Source organism: Penicillium angulare (genome assembly GCF_028827245.1).
Source record: "Penicillium angulare strain IBT 27051 chromosome Unknown utg000004l_segment0_segment0, whole genome shotgun sequence".
Classification (NCBI taxonomy): Eukaryota; Fungi; Ascomycota; class Eurotiomycetes; order Eurotiales; family Aspergillaceae; genus Penicillium; species Penicillium angulare.
The window spans coordinates 3364183-3378999 of record NW_026623163.1 but is presented as its reverse complement, the minus strand read 5'-3'; the positions used below and the strand labels follow the sequence as shown (position 1 = coordinate 3378999).

Here is a 14817-nt window from a genome sequence, read left to right as displayed (position 1 = left end):
ATCTCAAGTGGTTTTTTCTCTATCCCTCTTCTCTATATAAGTTACTAGGTAGAATGTAATTAAAACAAATAGAGGCAAAGTCCAACAATCTAAATATTTTGTATGAATTTTCCTTGAAGTTCCAGACAAAGTCGCGTCCGTAGAGAAGAGGGGGGCATGGGTGTTATTGCGCAATAGTCTCCGTCTATTGTATCTTCCGCAAAACTGGTCACTCCCGGCATATTTCATGTTGGTCTGCATGTCAGAGTCCATACCCGTGACGAGTCAAATCATCTCACTGGTCGGCTTTCCTATCAATTACATGGTCTCCTGTCATGTTTATCGGGGTCTGGATCTTTTTCCACGCTGTGTACCCACTTGGCGGCTGTCCCGGGCAAGCTTCGGAGTATTAATCGCGCAGCTAAGACCAGTTTGCGCAATGTACTGTGAGTTCGGGTTAGATCGCGAGGCTCTAAAATTTGATTTTTAAGTGTAAAGGCACATTCCTCGCCACTCTGTGTTTCAAATGGTGTCACTCGTCGACATTTTATGGCATGGCTAGCTCATTTGCTTGATTCCGTCGATGGGGAAAATCGAAAGACTTTGAAAATAACATTCGAATGTGGGTCCGAATAGGCATGCATAACGCGTTTTCATTCACTTATGAATAACAGTTCTTTCCATTGGACATCATATCGAATGATCTTATCGCACACCGAGAATGTATTTAATGACAGCGTAGAGAAAAACTTCCCGTTGGTAACGTATAGTTGTCATCCTCCTCAAGCCTCGAGATGGGAAGCTTCAGCTCCTTTTTCCTCTCTCAAAAAGTCAGAGAGATGTCTCTTGGGAAGTTTCTGCGCAACAGAGACAGTATCAAAAATACTTGTCGAGGCTTCAAAAATTTCATCAATCTCCTCCAACGATCGCTGGGCCGTCTCGGGAAAAAAGAAATAAATCACTGGGACAAATGCAGCATTGAGGCAGCAATAGACAATGAAGTATTTCCAACCAATGTCATCAAAGGCAGCAGGAGTGACTTCTGCGACGAGGAAGTTAAACAACCACGATACTGCAGTAGATAATCCACAGGTCGCCGCTCGGAGGGGGGTTGGCGCGATCTCACTTGCGTAGAGAAATGGGATCCCCAAGAATCCAAGGACATAAACGAAAAAATACAGATAGAGGAAAAATACTGCGCCTTTCAAAGCAGCGGGGTTTCCAGGATGCGATGTCAGTCCTGCAATAAAGGCGAAGCATATCGCCATGCTGGATGCGCTAAACATCATAAGTTTTCGTCGCCCAAAGCGATCAACCGTCCAGGTGCAACATACTGCGCCTATAACCAAGACAAGCTGAGATGATGCGGCTAGAATTCCTGACTCTGTTGGCGCAAAATGAAGCTGTTGTTGGTAGATCGTGGGAGCATAGTAAGTGATAGAGTTAACGCCACTCATTTGCAGAAAGATCTGGGCGACTGCAGCAATAACAACTCGATGAAAGGCTCTCTGGGGTCCCATTTTAAACATGGCTCCGAGAGATCCTTTACTTGCACGTTCCAATGAAAGTCTAATGTCCTCAACTTCTTTGTTTACCGTTTCGCCGTGTGGGTCTTCATCGTATAGAAGTCCTAAAATTTCCCGAGCATCTTCCCAACAATCCATCTTGCATAGCCAGCGAGGGCTCTCGGGTAGCGAGAAGATTGAGATGCAGACAAGAAATGAAAGAAAGATGGTGAAGGCCAGAGTGAAGCGCCAAGAGACAGAGCTCGGCTGTGTATATGACATGCCAAAGGCAATCCACAACGCTAAGGCAATGCCAGATCCACAAAATATTCCGAAGGCAGAGACATGTTCACCACGACATTCCGCTTTTGAGACTTCCGATTGCCATACGGAGACTGTGGCGATAATACCTCCTGTTCCGAGGCCAAGCAAGATTCGTCCAACAATAAACTGGGCGAAAGCGAAAGACGAACATTGAAGAATGGCGCCAACAGCTTGCACCACACTAGCAACGAATATGGTTTTTCGGCGACCTAAGATATCCCCGAGAAATGTGCAGCCCAAAGCTCCAAATACCCCAAACAAAGTGTACAGTGCGACAACAGTTCCTAATTTTGATCAGCCTTGGTTTTGATTTTGTATTTTGAGATCCTACCTTGAATCCTAGAATTGTATCTTTGTAGACTTCCAGTCGTGGACAATGTATCCATGCGTGGAAACTGAAGATTGAATGTAGCGTCCGAGAGAACTCCGCCAGCAGATGATTGATTATAACCAAAAATCATGACCCCGAAGCAGGCTTCCATCCAGATAGCCATGTGAAGCTTTGAGCCTCTTAGGCCCCAGAATCGAGCCATATCGTGACAATATTTCTTCTTAACCCAAAATAATTTTGCTTATAAGGTATACCTGCTTTCTTCAAGGTTGTATGAAATATGAAAACAGGGAAGCGCCTTTTTATAATAACATCTAAATGACCGGGGGGAAGCCGACTAGACGGGGCGCCTCAGTCCGCATCGCCCATAACCCCAGACTGGGGTTTCATGCACAAAAGAGCTTAATAACACTAAATTTTGATTAGCCGATTTGATCAGCGCCGTCATTCGCCAAAAAGAAGGAGCTTTACGCTCCGAGTCGACCGGATCCGATCCACTTAGTCAGTGCGCCAGAGCCGAATGCTACAGATAATGCGGGAAATTCGGATCCGATTCTATTCCTCAGATGTACTGTTTCGCTTTTTATGGTGTTTGGGCTTATTCAAAAGTACAAAAAGAAAAAGAAAAAGACATCTGAATGACTCGGAAATAGTTAGAATAATCAATCCCATGATACCTAGACATTAGCAACTTTGAGATCCATTTTAATGCAGATCATTCTGTATTGCAGAGCCCATTCCATATTCTCTCCTTTTTTTTCAACTCGTCATTATTGGAAATTGTCTCGGCGATCTTCTCCTGCATTGTTCGTATCTGTATCTTCAACTCGGTTAAGACGCGGGGGTGGAGTCTGACCCGCTTCGATCTCAGCATTGCTGCAAACCCATCATATCCCCGGTTGATCTGGAAACTTCACAAGTACAGTATGCCCTCTGGTCGTATTCAACGTCGGAAGCAGTTCTCAAGTTGTGATACATGTCGTAGATCTCGCGTGGCCTGCGATGCCATGCACCGGGAAGCGGGTTTTGCCCCTTGCAGCCGATGCAAATCTCGGAACCGACGTTGCACTTTTGAGGTATGTCTTCGCTTCCAAGTCTGTCTTGCAGTACAGGGGCTATGTAGATCTGATGAGATTATTGTCAACAGTGGATGAAGAGAACTACCTCCTCTTCAAACAGAACTGCAGTTTCCCCGCATCGCTGGAATGAGGCTTTGTCGCCGTCCCCAGCCTACATCGCAAGCTCGACCTTGGACCCGAATACATTACATGCCTCAGAACTCAATGTTCAAGGTTCTTCGGTCACAAGGTGAATTACCGTTTGATGTCTTTTGACGCCGGGCGTTTTGCTAATTTCAGTTTGCAGAGTATGCGAACGTCTTTTGAATGACAACAATGATGAAACTCCTTCTCCTTCTTCTCAAAATCAACCTATTACATCAGAAACGTCTTTATGGCTTCAAGACATGTACGAGAATGTCTTCGAAGCTATTTTTGGGTCATGGTTAGGCAACTATAGTTGTCCGTTCGCGTGAGTTTGGAATTGAGCGATGTACCCGTGAGCATTGCGAGCAGACATTAATATGGCCATAGATTTGGAGAGCGTGGCCACTTAGATAATGACACAAATATGCAGCCTAGTCTTTCGTTATCCGTTAGCATATCATCGATCTGCAGACAATTTGATCACTTGATGAAGAATCTAGAAAGCCAGAGCAAACCCGGTTTAATCAACCACCCACCAAGCCAAAGAGAGTTACAGAAAGAGTTGCAAATCGAAGCAACTCTCAACAAAGCAATACAGACATTTTCTGCACGTTGGCTACCTCTTATTTGCACTTCGCCCACACAAAGAGCAGCACAGACACCATTAATCCAGACTTTGTGGCGAGAGCTTCGAAAAGATCTTTCTAGATCCATAAATCGGCCATGTTATCGATCAATGCTAAGTTTATATCTTTTCGCAATGGTTCCGGTTCCAGTGGGAATTGATGAGGAGGAAGAGGAAGACGGTTTACCCGCTCAAATATGTGTGCAAGCCGCCCTACAACAAGTACAGTTTCTTCGGGCCCGACAAAGAAGCCTGGAATTCAACGGATCGAAAGTTTCTCTGCCTACAGACCAAGCTACTCCGATATCTACCCCTGATCAAATTCGGACAGAGTTCATGGATATTGAAAGCATGATATATTGGGCTGCTCTTACTTTCGATACCTCTTCATCACTTACTTTGAACACCAAGTCCATTCTTTCATCCGGCCTTCTAGGATGGGAATCGGAAACCTCTTGGCGTATGGTGAAAGCGTGCACAAATATATTCCATGAGCAATCTGAAGACTGGCGGACAGATGGACTTGCAGTCACCGAAGAGACTGCTAATCAAATTATTGCCGCGGCACAAGCCTGGAAACTTTACGTATGGAAGATGGGCACCATTCTCAAAGAAGCCCTTCGAGAAGGCCATGGCGAAAACTCAGTTCAACGTGCCTTTTTGTGTGCCGAGGATGCTATTCAGCAGTTTAATGGCACTTATCGACCTTTGCTTGAAGCATGTGAGCGTCGTCTGCAATTTCTTTCAGGATATACGAAACTCCGGTGGTGTGAGTCTCAGGTCTCGTTCTATTCAAGACATCAATCACTGACCCTTTTCCGTACTTAGACGAGTTAATGGTTCATCATCATCTTTGTATTTTGATTATGATTGATGCAGTGGAAATCGCATCTCGAAAAGACCTCCTAAACAAAATGACGACGACAAGGTCAGAAGCCGAAGGTAGTCTACTCAACTGTCTTCAATTCGGAATTAGTAATTATTTCAAAATCCCCAGAAGACGGGATACAGAAAATGATCCCGAGTCATTTCCATTGGTTGCGATTGACCCATACCCTCACCATGTGGTAGCAGGCGTTCAGCTTCTATGGAAAGGCATCGAAAGAGACTACTCTGCTGGAAAGTTGGATCAAGTTCCCTATGAGGATCTGCAGTCTATTTTGCTACAAACTCTAGAACTCCTCCCACAAGCCTCTAAATCAGTTCGACAGGCTACTGACCAGGCAAGACGGGCTTCAACTGGTAACTTGAATGAACGTTTTCTCCAAGCTTCGTCCGCCCAAGAAGCACCGTGACTAAAAAAAAAGAGAGCTGTGGTCCCGATCGCCTCAAACATTGAATATGCTTCCGCGTACGGCGAATGGAAATGTCGCCGAGTGTTTGTTCGGGGTTCGGGCTGTTTCCCGAAGGAAGATAAAAAAGACCCTTGTCTTCATGAATCTAACATTGAAGATTATGTGACTCGCTTGTTTTATAATTCCAAGGTTATAGGATATCAAGGATTGTTGCTATCAGGTGACTTCCCTATAGTGTTTGTTATCTTCGCTGGTGATTTTCTTTTCTTTGTATCTCTCACTTTCACTGCTTCGACCACAATCGATTTCAACAGCAATCTACTACACCTACTCATACCCCAAATCATTTCAAACATGAGTGGCTTCAACTTAGGAGATCTCCCAATTCTACCGCTAGCTGAGTCATTTGAACTCACCGCAGCTTACAAGACCGACTCCTCCCCCAACAAGGTCAACCTCGGCCAGGGTGTCTATCGCGATAAAGAGTGCCAGCCCTGGGTTCTACCAAGCGTCAGAGTTGTGAGTTTCCAGACGCGTCATCAACATTTTCCCTCTCGCTAATTGCGCTTGTTTTCAGGCTGAAGAAATCCTGCACAAGGAAAAGGTCACTCATGAATATTTGCCCATCCAAGGGGACGAAAGCTTCAATCAGAAAGCCCGGAAACTCTTGTTCAACTCCAAAATATCCAAACAGAAGAACATTACAACGGTCCAGACCATAGCAGGAACTGGTGCTAACTACTTGGCCGCTTCGTTCTGCGCACGGCATATCCGATCCAAAAGAGTTTTCATCTCAAATCCAACCTGGGACAATCATTATGAGATTTGGAAAACCGCTGCCCCCGAAATAATCCAGCAGCTCTATCCCTACTACGACTCCGAGAAACGTTGTTTTGACTTTGATGGAATGGTGAGCGAACTCGAGACGGGCGAGGAAAATGATGTCGTTGTCCTCCATCCTTGCGCTCACAATCCAACCGGACACGATCCAACGCGCAATCAATGGAGCAAGATTGCAGAGGTCATCGGGCGCAGGCGGCTCTTTGTCGTGTTTGACAGTGCCTATCAAGGCTTTGCCTCCGGAGATCCTGATGCAGACGCCTGGGCGATTCGACATTTCTACTCGGTCTTCTTTAGTGATTTATCGGTCCCACAGAAGTTTGTACCAGCTGGCATGATGGTCTGCCAATCGTTTTCCAAGAACTTTGGGCTTTATGGGGAGCGTATTGGGGCATTACATCTTGTCGCACCGCCTGGTATTTCAACACAAGGTGCATTCACGCATTTGACTCAGTTGGCTCGAGCTGAGGTTTCCTGCCCTTCCCTGTTCGGTGCTCGAATAGTCGATACCATTCTGTCCGACGATTCTCTGCGTCAGAAATGGGAAGAAGATGTAAAGACAATGGCCACACGGATTCAAGATGTTCGGTCTGCACTGAGGTCGGAATTGGAACGCATCGACACCAGGGGTGATTGGTCTCACATTGAACGACAGATTGGAATGTTCAGCTACACTGGGCTATCACGACAGCAAGTTGAAAGGCTGAAAAATCAATATCACATTTACATGCTTGGAAATGGGCGAATGAGCATGAGTGGACTGAATGAGGAAAATGTAACATATGTTGCTCAAGCAATCAAAGATGTAGTCGAGTGTAAGCCCTAGACATCTCTCGTTTTCTTAGATGTCCTTGCTCAGAGTCCAATGATTCGATTGAAGATTATTGATGTTATTATTTGATTTGAAACTCCAGTATTCTAGCATTCCCCGGCTTTCATCATACGATAAACGCGCTTATGCTGCTCCAACATAACCAAAGTAGCGATAGTCTGAGGGCCCATTCGAATAAAACTAGGGGCCCAACCGCGGAAAGCCCACCGAAGACCCTCCGATCGAGTAAGATGTCTCACGACCTGCAACACCGACATCTTTTCCGAAGAATTCATCAACTGCGTCCTGATCACATCCATGGGACTAGAGACCGACGTCGCTACTAAGCTAGCCAAAATCGACGCAGAAAGATGAATTAAAGGCTTCTCCTCCTCTGTCTTTCCGAGTCTCTGCAGTAATCGTTTGAATACATCGTATGAAGCCAGCTGACTGGCTGTCATTGTTCCAGAGCGAAAACAATTCGGCCAAAGTCCCTGTTTGAAGGCCTTCCAGCCCTCATGCCTCTTCATCTGGATCCAAGCATCAAAGACATGCTTGTAATTTCGACGGTTCTCAATTGCCAATGACCGATCATTTTGCATTCTGACATTAGCTATATCGGATGGTGTACCGAATATTGCACCGATGAAACCTGAAACGGCTGCCATTGTAGCTAGTAGTGGGATGCTAAGGGATTGGTCCCTATCTTTCGCAGATTGCTTCATCTCCTCGTAGAGAGCAATTCGAGATGTTCCGTAGGTTACTGGATATCCGTCATTATCACTTTGATCTCTGGGGTTTATTCATCTGTCACTAACCTGATCTCATGATACCAGCAGAAAGCTGATTGATTTATTAGTTAGCCGGGTGCAACCATATTGATCATATGCAATAATAATAGACTACTATCCGGTATACAATGATAGACGCTAATTGGAGTATAGCAAAAGCCACTTACCCCATGATAGAGACCCTTTGCTCCCTCTTGTTTGATAATGTGCAGCCCAGTAGGGACGAACCCTTCCTTAGCACCGGTTGATACTGTCTGCATTCGTACTTTGACTACATCGAAGATTAATATTAGCAATGACTCTTATGGTTTTTGGAAGATGTCCATACTCAGATCAAACGGATGAGAAACCAATACTGCCATGCACGATGCAGACCCGCCAAACCATCTTGGATAACTGAGGTCCATAGGTTTGTTTGTAGCTAGCGAAGCTGAAGGGGTCATTCGAACCAAGTGTGAAAACAATGAGCTCCCTACTTCATGTGTGATCTCGTCCCTTTTACGTGGGCATTATTTACATGATGGATTGTGATGCCTCCGCGGAGTAGCTTGCCCAACCAGATCGACCCGTTCAAGCCTCGGGGTCCTTTGTTGCCGAGCAAGACGGCTATATGACTTGGTAAGGTCTTTCGGATGGCTCGTTGTAACACTATGAGATATTTGACCTTATATAGAACTATTCATCTCTGACTTCCCTGGCTTTAGCAATTCCGATTGATACATGATAATATTTTAAAATCGATTTCTTCACAGCGTCGTTCTTAACACGCAGTGCCCTCACTCCATATACTTAATATTCTCCATAGGTTAAAAAATAAATCATTAATATTGGTAAATTCATTCGGGACTCATCAAGTAGTCCCTGTCGCATTCATTGTTGGACACATTCTCAACGTGAGTCACGGTCAATCCACATTGCGTGAGATTTTAGCCTCACTCATCATCGGCATCCACATCTGTCGCCGACCTCCACAATCTCGAAAAGTCATCCCAAGCTCTACATTCTACAAGTCTCACCCTCGGGTACACGACACTGATCCCTACCTCAAACCTCCCACCATGGCCACAGACGATAAGAAACTCCGCATCGTAAGCGTGGGAAGCTCATTTGCAGCGGGTCCCGGGATCCCCCCACAACTCGAGCCCCTTTCTGCGCGGCGCTCAGGACAGAACTACCCGCATCTCGTAGCAAAAGAGCTAAATGCCGAGCTCACCGACCTGACAGTCTCTGGCGCGACCCTTTTAAACATCACGGTCGAGCCACAAAGTGCTGCCTTTTCAAAGGATGTATTTCAACCCCAGATCGAGTCTATTCCCGAAGATGCAGACATCATCACGGTTACTGCGGGCGGAAACGATATCGGCTACATCGGTAACATGATATTTGATGCTGGAACAGGCACTACGCTGGGGTGGATGGCCAATGCCGTCATACAAACCGTCAGATCCGCTATAGCGGTCCTCTCCACGGCACAGGAGACCCCTACTTCCCTCTCACCAGAGGAACTGTCTCATAGAATGGGTGATGTTCTTGATCAGATACATAAGAAAGCTCCCAAAGCACGTGTCTATCTAGTTGAATATCTTGCTGTGGTGGGCCCCAGTACAAAAGCCAATGTTGATATCTCATTCAGTCAAGAAAAGATTGATCACCATTGCCAGGTGGCATCTTCGTTGCAGAATGCGTATATCGCGGCTGCAGGGGCAAGATCAGAATGGTGCGAAACAGTCCCGATTCATGAACTTAGCTTGGGCCATGTGCTGGGCAGCCAAGAGCCATGGGTCGGAGGCTTCAGCTTATACTCGCTGATCCGAGAGGGAATCGTTCTTCATCCAAACCTTAACGGAATGAAAGCGGTCGCTAATATCTTGCTACCCAAGATCCAGAAGAACCTGGCTGCACAGCCTTAAAAAACGTGGATTCTTACCCCGTACGGAGTGCGAAGGTCCCTGAACTGCAGCCTCGCACCTGGTGGAACCCTTTTACGAGTCATTTGCCACATAATAAACTTAACACAAGTCAATTTCATCCCAAAGAGCTTTAGTGGCTGAAAATAAAAAAGGTGGCCCCTTGTAGGATTCGCTGACGCAGTTTAAGCTCCATTTCCCCTGGACCAAGACGTCATTGATTGGCTGCGGACATGACCCGTGTCGCGTGCTTCAGGAGACAAAGTTTAGATGGATCAAACATGTCGATGTACCATTATGCTACTACTTTCTACTTTAAATATCCTATCTTGTTCAGAATATTCAAAAATTGGCATCTCGCGAAGTTGTCAGCTTTTTAGCAAAAAGTTTTGGTGTGTAGGGCGCTCTCCAAAAAAAATGCAACGGCAAGGAAAAGTGGGCTCTGATGGGTTTTACTATGTATCCACCCTGCATTCTTTTTGTCGCGCATATAAGACTGATCGCCAGTCTAATTTCTAAGGTTGTTTAAAGGGGCTCCATTCTTTTCGATAGTCGAGGAAATGATCCACATATTGCCTAACAACACTCCAAGGTTGCCTGTTCCAAGCTCTTCCAGCGTGTTTAATCCGCTACAGTGGACAGCAGAACTGGCTGGGCATTGATAGATGTTCCACGACAGAAATTGAACCTGGCTTCAAGTAGACAGTAGGAATATCAGATATAAAGAACGATCCACGCGGGAACTTAAAAAGCTTATAAGCAAAATGCCGAAACAGGGCAACTCGACTCCAAAATCAGGATCGGCGTTCATGATTCCTACTGGTGGATGATCACCCAAATAAATGCAAGGGCGGTGCACTGATGCCATTTCCTCGTTCCTGGTTCCTGACAGGAATTTGAGCAATTATCCCATGCAGCTTAGCGTCTAGTGTTCTTCGAGGGAACCCCAGGGCTGGATCTGGGTTTTCCTCTTAATCTCACTCACGGCAACTCCAGGCTGTCAACAACGTGCTAAGGTCGGCAGCATCTTCGCTGTGCGATCGCCCACAGGATGTTGATCGAATTCTTCTGGGTTTTCCCAGTCATCTCTGCTTCGACATGGCTAAGTAAGTATCAACGGGTGCGATGCGAAGAAAGCTTGATTGGTTCTAATTCAATGATTTTAGCCACGCTGTCGGGCATGTTGGGACACTGGTATATGATGGGAGAACCAACATTTGGCAGGATGCAGCCTGGACAAACCATTCCGTAAGTCCTACGGCTTTGACTTGGTGTTCAATTGTTAGAGACTAATACAGTATGACATCAGATTCATTTCTGATATCGGAGCGCAACAGCTCAAGCCACTCTTTATGATCGGAAGTTTCATCACAATGTTCTTCATGAACGTAACATTCTACCAATTCGTGCATTATAAAGAGCACGTCAACAGTCTTTTCGTCTATGCCTCATTCCTTTTTGCGATGCTTGGAAGCGTCGGCCTGATTACACTATCTGTCTTTGACAACCTCGATCACTTACTACTCCACGACACCTCTGTAACTATATTCTTGTGAGTTCATGATTTACGGCGCTATTGTTATGCCTTGATATTCGAGGTTACTGACTGGTTCTAGGACGGGCTACTTGGTCAGTGCCGTGGTCATCTGCATGGACTACTTCTACCTGCGTGCTTCGAATCGCGTGAACAAGCGCATGCTTATGACAAGCTTTATGATCAAAATCACCTTTGTTATTGTCGAGTTAGCCTTTATTGTGGCTTTCCGCATTCTAGCCGCTGGCGGCAACTTGCAATCAGATACAGCGGCTGTTTTAGAGTGGAGTAAGTATTCCAATTCGGTTTGAATGTCCTGATTTCATCCAAAATTGATGTCACTAACATGTCGCTACCTAGTCATCGCTTTCACATTTACCGGTTATATCCTTTCTTTCATTATCGATCTCCTACCATCAAGTCAAAAATTCCCGGACTCGCACCAATATCAGCAGCTGGAAATGGGGATGGACACGAACTCATCACGGCTGATGATATAGTATTGGTGCATTGGGTTGGGAGTTTTTGTATTATAGAAGCAATTTTAGATGGATTATTGATCACATACATTCGAAATTACGAACCGTAAAATTTGGGAGATTGCATTGCAGGAGAAAAAATAAGTGTTGTTTGTGGTGTAAGAAAGGGGGGAGAGAGGGGGGAGGATGGAGAAGATGAAGTCATAAGGGGAAAATTTAAAAAACAAAAAGAAGATAATGGTTGTCACACCAAACAGCCCAATTCCTTGTAACAGGACGGTGTATTCTGGCGACGCCACCCCAGGGTGGAAGTGTCTCTGCGGAATTGCTTCCCTGAAGGGTCACTTCCATGGCTTAGGGCCTCACAGCATCGCGGATTACTCGCGCGAGTGTAATGACCACCCCAGGGTTCGTACCAGGCACCTGGTCCTGCTGGCGTGAGCCGAAGCAAGGTTGCGGACTTGGCGGAGTGCCTCCCACTAGGTTATCCATGACAGATTACCGGATTTTCACTTAATTAGAAATATACCCTTTAGCCACTTCTTTTTTGATTCTACTAAATCTATCTGTATTCTCACCAAACATACTTAATGGACATAATTGATCTTGATTTCTTTTCTTGATTTGTGTTCCTTTCCTCGCTAATCCCGTTTTGAAAGTTCAAAGCTCCCAGGTCCGATCGGGTCAATTCTCCTGCCAAGACCTGCTCCACTTATGTAGATTGCCTCCAATAGATTACCTCCGGACGGTATGCGTTCATTCAACTTCCTGAGAATATATCTAGTGTAAAACATATGTTATTATGAGTTCAGCTCGTGTCACGCCAAGAGTTGGTTCAACTACTCGCCACCGTGACTACTCCGGAGGCGGCCTACAAGCTTCGGCAGTGGAATTCCATCAAATCTACTATGAAGGTGCAGGGCCTCATTCTATGTCACTTTTATTAATAGCATAGTAATTCCATTTTTCAAAAAGTCTCGGACGAGCCCCCGAAAAAGTAATGAAGCCCCATTTGTGGTGAAATTTCGTCTCCTTTGCCCTTCCACTCTATACCACGACCGAGACCAACGAGTCGACTCTAAGAAATCAGTCAAGTTTGCCTGTGAACCTCCACAATGAATGGCCATGTCGGAAACCTATCGCCTCAAGAAACTAGTTTTTTGGGAAAAGGATGAAGACGCTCCTTCTTCCGACAGGTATGAATGATCACATATGAATTCTTGGGCCCACAGCTAACATGAGACAGTACACGATCTCTCTTTCATAGAATTACTCATCCTAGGCGCTCATTACCTCCAAACAATGAGAGAGCTGAAATACATGACTGGGATGGGCTCAATGACCGAGAAAATCCGTGAGCCCTATCGCTACTAAAGAAAACACAATTTCCATTGTGAACAGGACTTGACAGCTCTTGCACTGCAGATTCAACTGGAGCAAAACCGATAGATGGCTACTCACGATAAATGGCTGCTTCATGTTCGTTCTATCTTTCTATTCCTCTCCATGAAATCTTGAACCACACTCGCTGATGGAACCTCTGCCTAACAACAGGTCTGTTATCGTCGCCCTTCCTGCCGGTTCATATAGTGGCGGTCAATCATACATGTCCAAACAATTCCATGTCAAAGCAAAACCTTTCAATAATCTAATGTGGGCAACAACAACCTTCCAGATGGGAGCCGCATCTCTACCCCCAATTTTCGTTCCACTCACAGAGTCTTGGGGTCGCCGACCAGGTTACCTTGTGGGCTACTCTCTATATTGGATTTGGATGTTTCCATCTGCATTTGCACCCAACCTTGCTACATTGGTAGTTACTCGATTCTTTGGAGGCGGCGCTGCTGCGTCTACCATCAATATTGTGGGTGGTATGATTGCTGATATCTGGCCTGGAGGTGTAGCCCGCAGTCGACCTATGTCCCTATATGTGTTCTCGCAGATTGTTGATATATCACCGGGTCCATTTATCGGTGGCAGTCTTCAAACCATACATGTCGGTAACCCATGGAGATGGTAAGGGTACTACATCATCTAAGACTATTACAAATGGACTCTGACTTGCTCTCTAGGATTTTCTGGGTTCAACGAATGTGGGGGTTAGCTTTGATGCCAGTATTTTGGTTCATTATTCGTGAAACTCGCGGTCATGCCCTGTTGTCCAAGCGCGCCAGGAAGATTCGTCAGGAGACAGGCCGTGTCGTTTACTCTCGATTCGAACTAGAAATGCCGAGTGCTTTACAACGACTCAAAGTCTCGACAGCACGCCCTACTCGCTTGTTTCTCACAGAACCCATTGTATTATTCTTCACGCTCTGGGTTAGCTTCGCGTGGGGAATCCTATTTCTGTTCTTCGATAGTGTGAGTCTCACGTTTCGCCATAACTATAAGATGGATACTTTCACAATCACGCTTATTGAGCTGGCCATCTCTGTAGGTGCTGTTATTGGTATTTTTCTCAACCCAATTCAAGACTGGCTTTATGCACCCTCTGCCCAGAGAGATCACGAAACCTCTGGCAAGCCTATACCAGGAAGTATCATTTTCACCGCCGGATTATTCTGGTACGGCTGGGCTAGTGTCGGCGATGGAAAACTGCACTGGATTGTGCCTACACTTGGCATTGGATGTACCGGTGTTGGAATCTATTCCATCTTGCTGTCGGTGCTGAACTATATCGCAGATTCCTATGAGAAGTATGCCGCTTCAGCACTCTCGTCCACTTCTCTGGGGCGTAACATCGTTAGTGGGTTTCTTCCACTTGGTTATCTTGCTCTATTTGACCAATTAGGCTATGGATGGGCTGGGACATCGCTTGGGCTTCATTGGCGCTGGTCTCTCTATTGTGCCGGTGGTCCTTATAGTGAAAGGTCCTGCGATTCGACGACGGAGCCCGTTCATGCGAGAGCCTATGTTTGAAGAAGATAGATAGGATTCATACATAGTGTAATGTATCAATCAGCCAAATGCATACTATACATGAATGTAAGGCAAAGTCACTATAGCCACAAGAGCAAGATTCAACCAATCAAGACTGGGAAATCAAAAGCGCAAAAAAAGAACAAAGTCAAACTTGCATCAAGATGCCCCGGATTGGTTAGTACCAGCCCCAAAGCATGGATTAGCCTGGATTAAAACTTGGCGTGGTAGTGATTGCGAGTCTTTAATTGCATTGCGCGGAGGGAAAGGGG

At 45.7% G+C, this 14817-nt stretch overlaps 7 protein-coding genes across 7 annotated transcripts; 4 read left to right on the top strand and 3 right to left on the bottom strand.

Moving 5' to 3' along the window:
• Positions 1 to 761: 761 nt before the first annotated feature.
• Positions 762 to 2341, bottom strand: N7478_005204 (sugar porter family MFS transporter; the record flags this gene model as incomplete). Its single annotated transcript, XM_056921418.1, has 2 exons — positions 762 to 2092; positions 2140 to 2341. The coding sequence occupies 2 exons, from the start codon at positions 2339 to 2341 to the stop codon at positions 762 to 764; spliced, it is 1533 nt and encodes a 510-aa protein (XP_056779455.1).
• Positions 2342 to 4104: 1763 nt separating this feature from the next.
• N7478_005203 (uncharacterized protein) lies at positions 4105 to 6930 on the top strand (the record flags this gene model as incomplete). Its single annotated transcript, XM_056921417.1, has 3 exons — positions 4105 to 4738; positions 5500 to 5783; positions 5842 to 6930. The coding sequence occupies 3 exons, from the start codon at positions 4105 to 4107 to the stop codon at positions 6928 to 6930; spliced, it is 2007 nt and encodes a 668-aa protein (XP_056779454.1).
• Positions 6931 to 7022: 92 nt separating this feature from the next.
• N7478_005202 (uncharacterized protein) lies at positions 7023 to 8113 on the bottom strand (the record flags this gene model as incomplete). The annotated part of the gene is made up of 4 exons (XM_056921416.1): positions 7023 to 7678; positions 7734 to 7758; positions 7874 to 7977; positions 8035 to 8113. The coding sequence occupies 4 exons, from the start codon at positions 8111 to 8113 to the stop codon at positions 7023 to 7025; spliced, it is 864 nt and encodes a 287-aa protein (XP_056779453.1).
• A 651-nt stretch (positions 8114 to 8764) lies between these two features.
• Positions 8765 to 9616, top strand: N7478_005201 (SGNH/GDSL hydrolase family protein; the record flags this gene model as incomplete). Its single annotated transcript, XM_056921415.1, has 1 exon — positions 8765 to 9616. One exon carries the CDS (start codon positions 8765 to 8767, stop codon positions 9614 to 9616), a length of 852 nt encoding a protein of 283 aa, XP_056779452.1.
• A 1048-nt stretch (positions 9617 to 10664) lies between these two features.
• Positions 10665 to 11647, top strand: N7478_005200 (Frag1/DRAM/Sfk1 family protein; the record flags this gene model as incomplete). The annotated part of the gene is made up of 5 exons (XM_056921414.1): positions 10665 to 10719; positions 10780 to 10861; positions 10923 to 11165; positions 11230 to 11435; positions 11508 to 11647. The coding sequence occupies 5 exons, from the start codon at positions 10665 to 10667 to the stop codon at positions 11645 to 11647; spliced, it is 726 nt and encodes a 241-aa protein (XP_056779451.1).
• Positions 11648 to 11870: 223 nt separating this feature from the next.
• On the bottom strand, positions 11871 to 12224 carry N7478_005199 (uncharacterized protein; the record flags this gene model as incomplete). Its single annotated transcript, XM_056921413.1, has 2 exons — positions 11871 to 12105; positions 12214 to 12224. The coding sequence occupies 2 exons, from the start codon at positions 12222 to 12224 to the stop codon at positions 11871 to 11873; spliced, it is 246 nt and encodes an 81-aa protein (XP_056779450.1).
• Positions 12225 to 13232: 1008 nt separating this feature from the next.
• N7478_005198 (Major facilitator superfamily domain general substrate transporter) lies at positions 13233 to 14558 on the top strand (the record flags this gene model as incomplete). The annotated part of the gene is made up of 3 exons (XM_056921412.1): positions 13233 to 13642; positions 13699 to 14368; positions 14418 to 14558. 3 exons carry the CDS (start codon positions 13233 to 13235, stop codon positions 14556 to 14558), a joined length of 1221 nt encoding a protein of 406 aa, XP_056779449.1.
• Between the last annotated feature and the right edge of the window lie 259 nt (positions 14559 to 14817).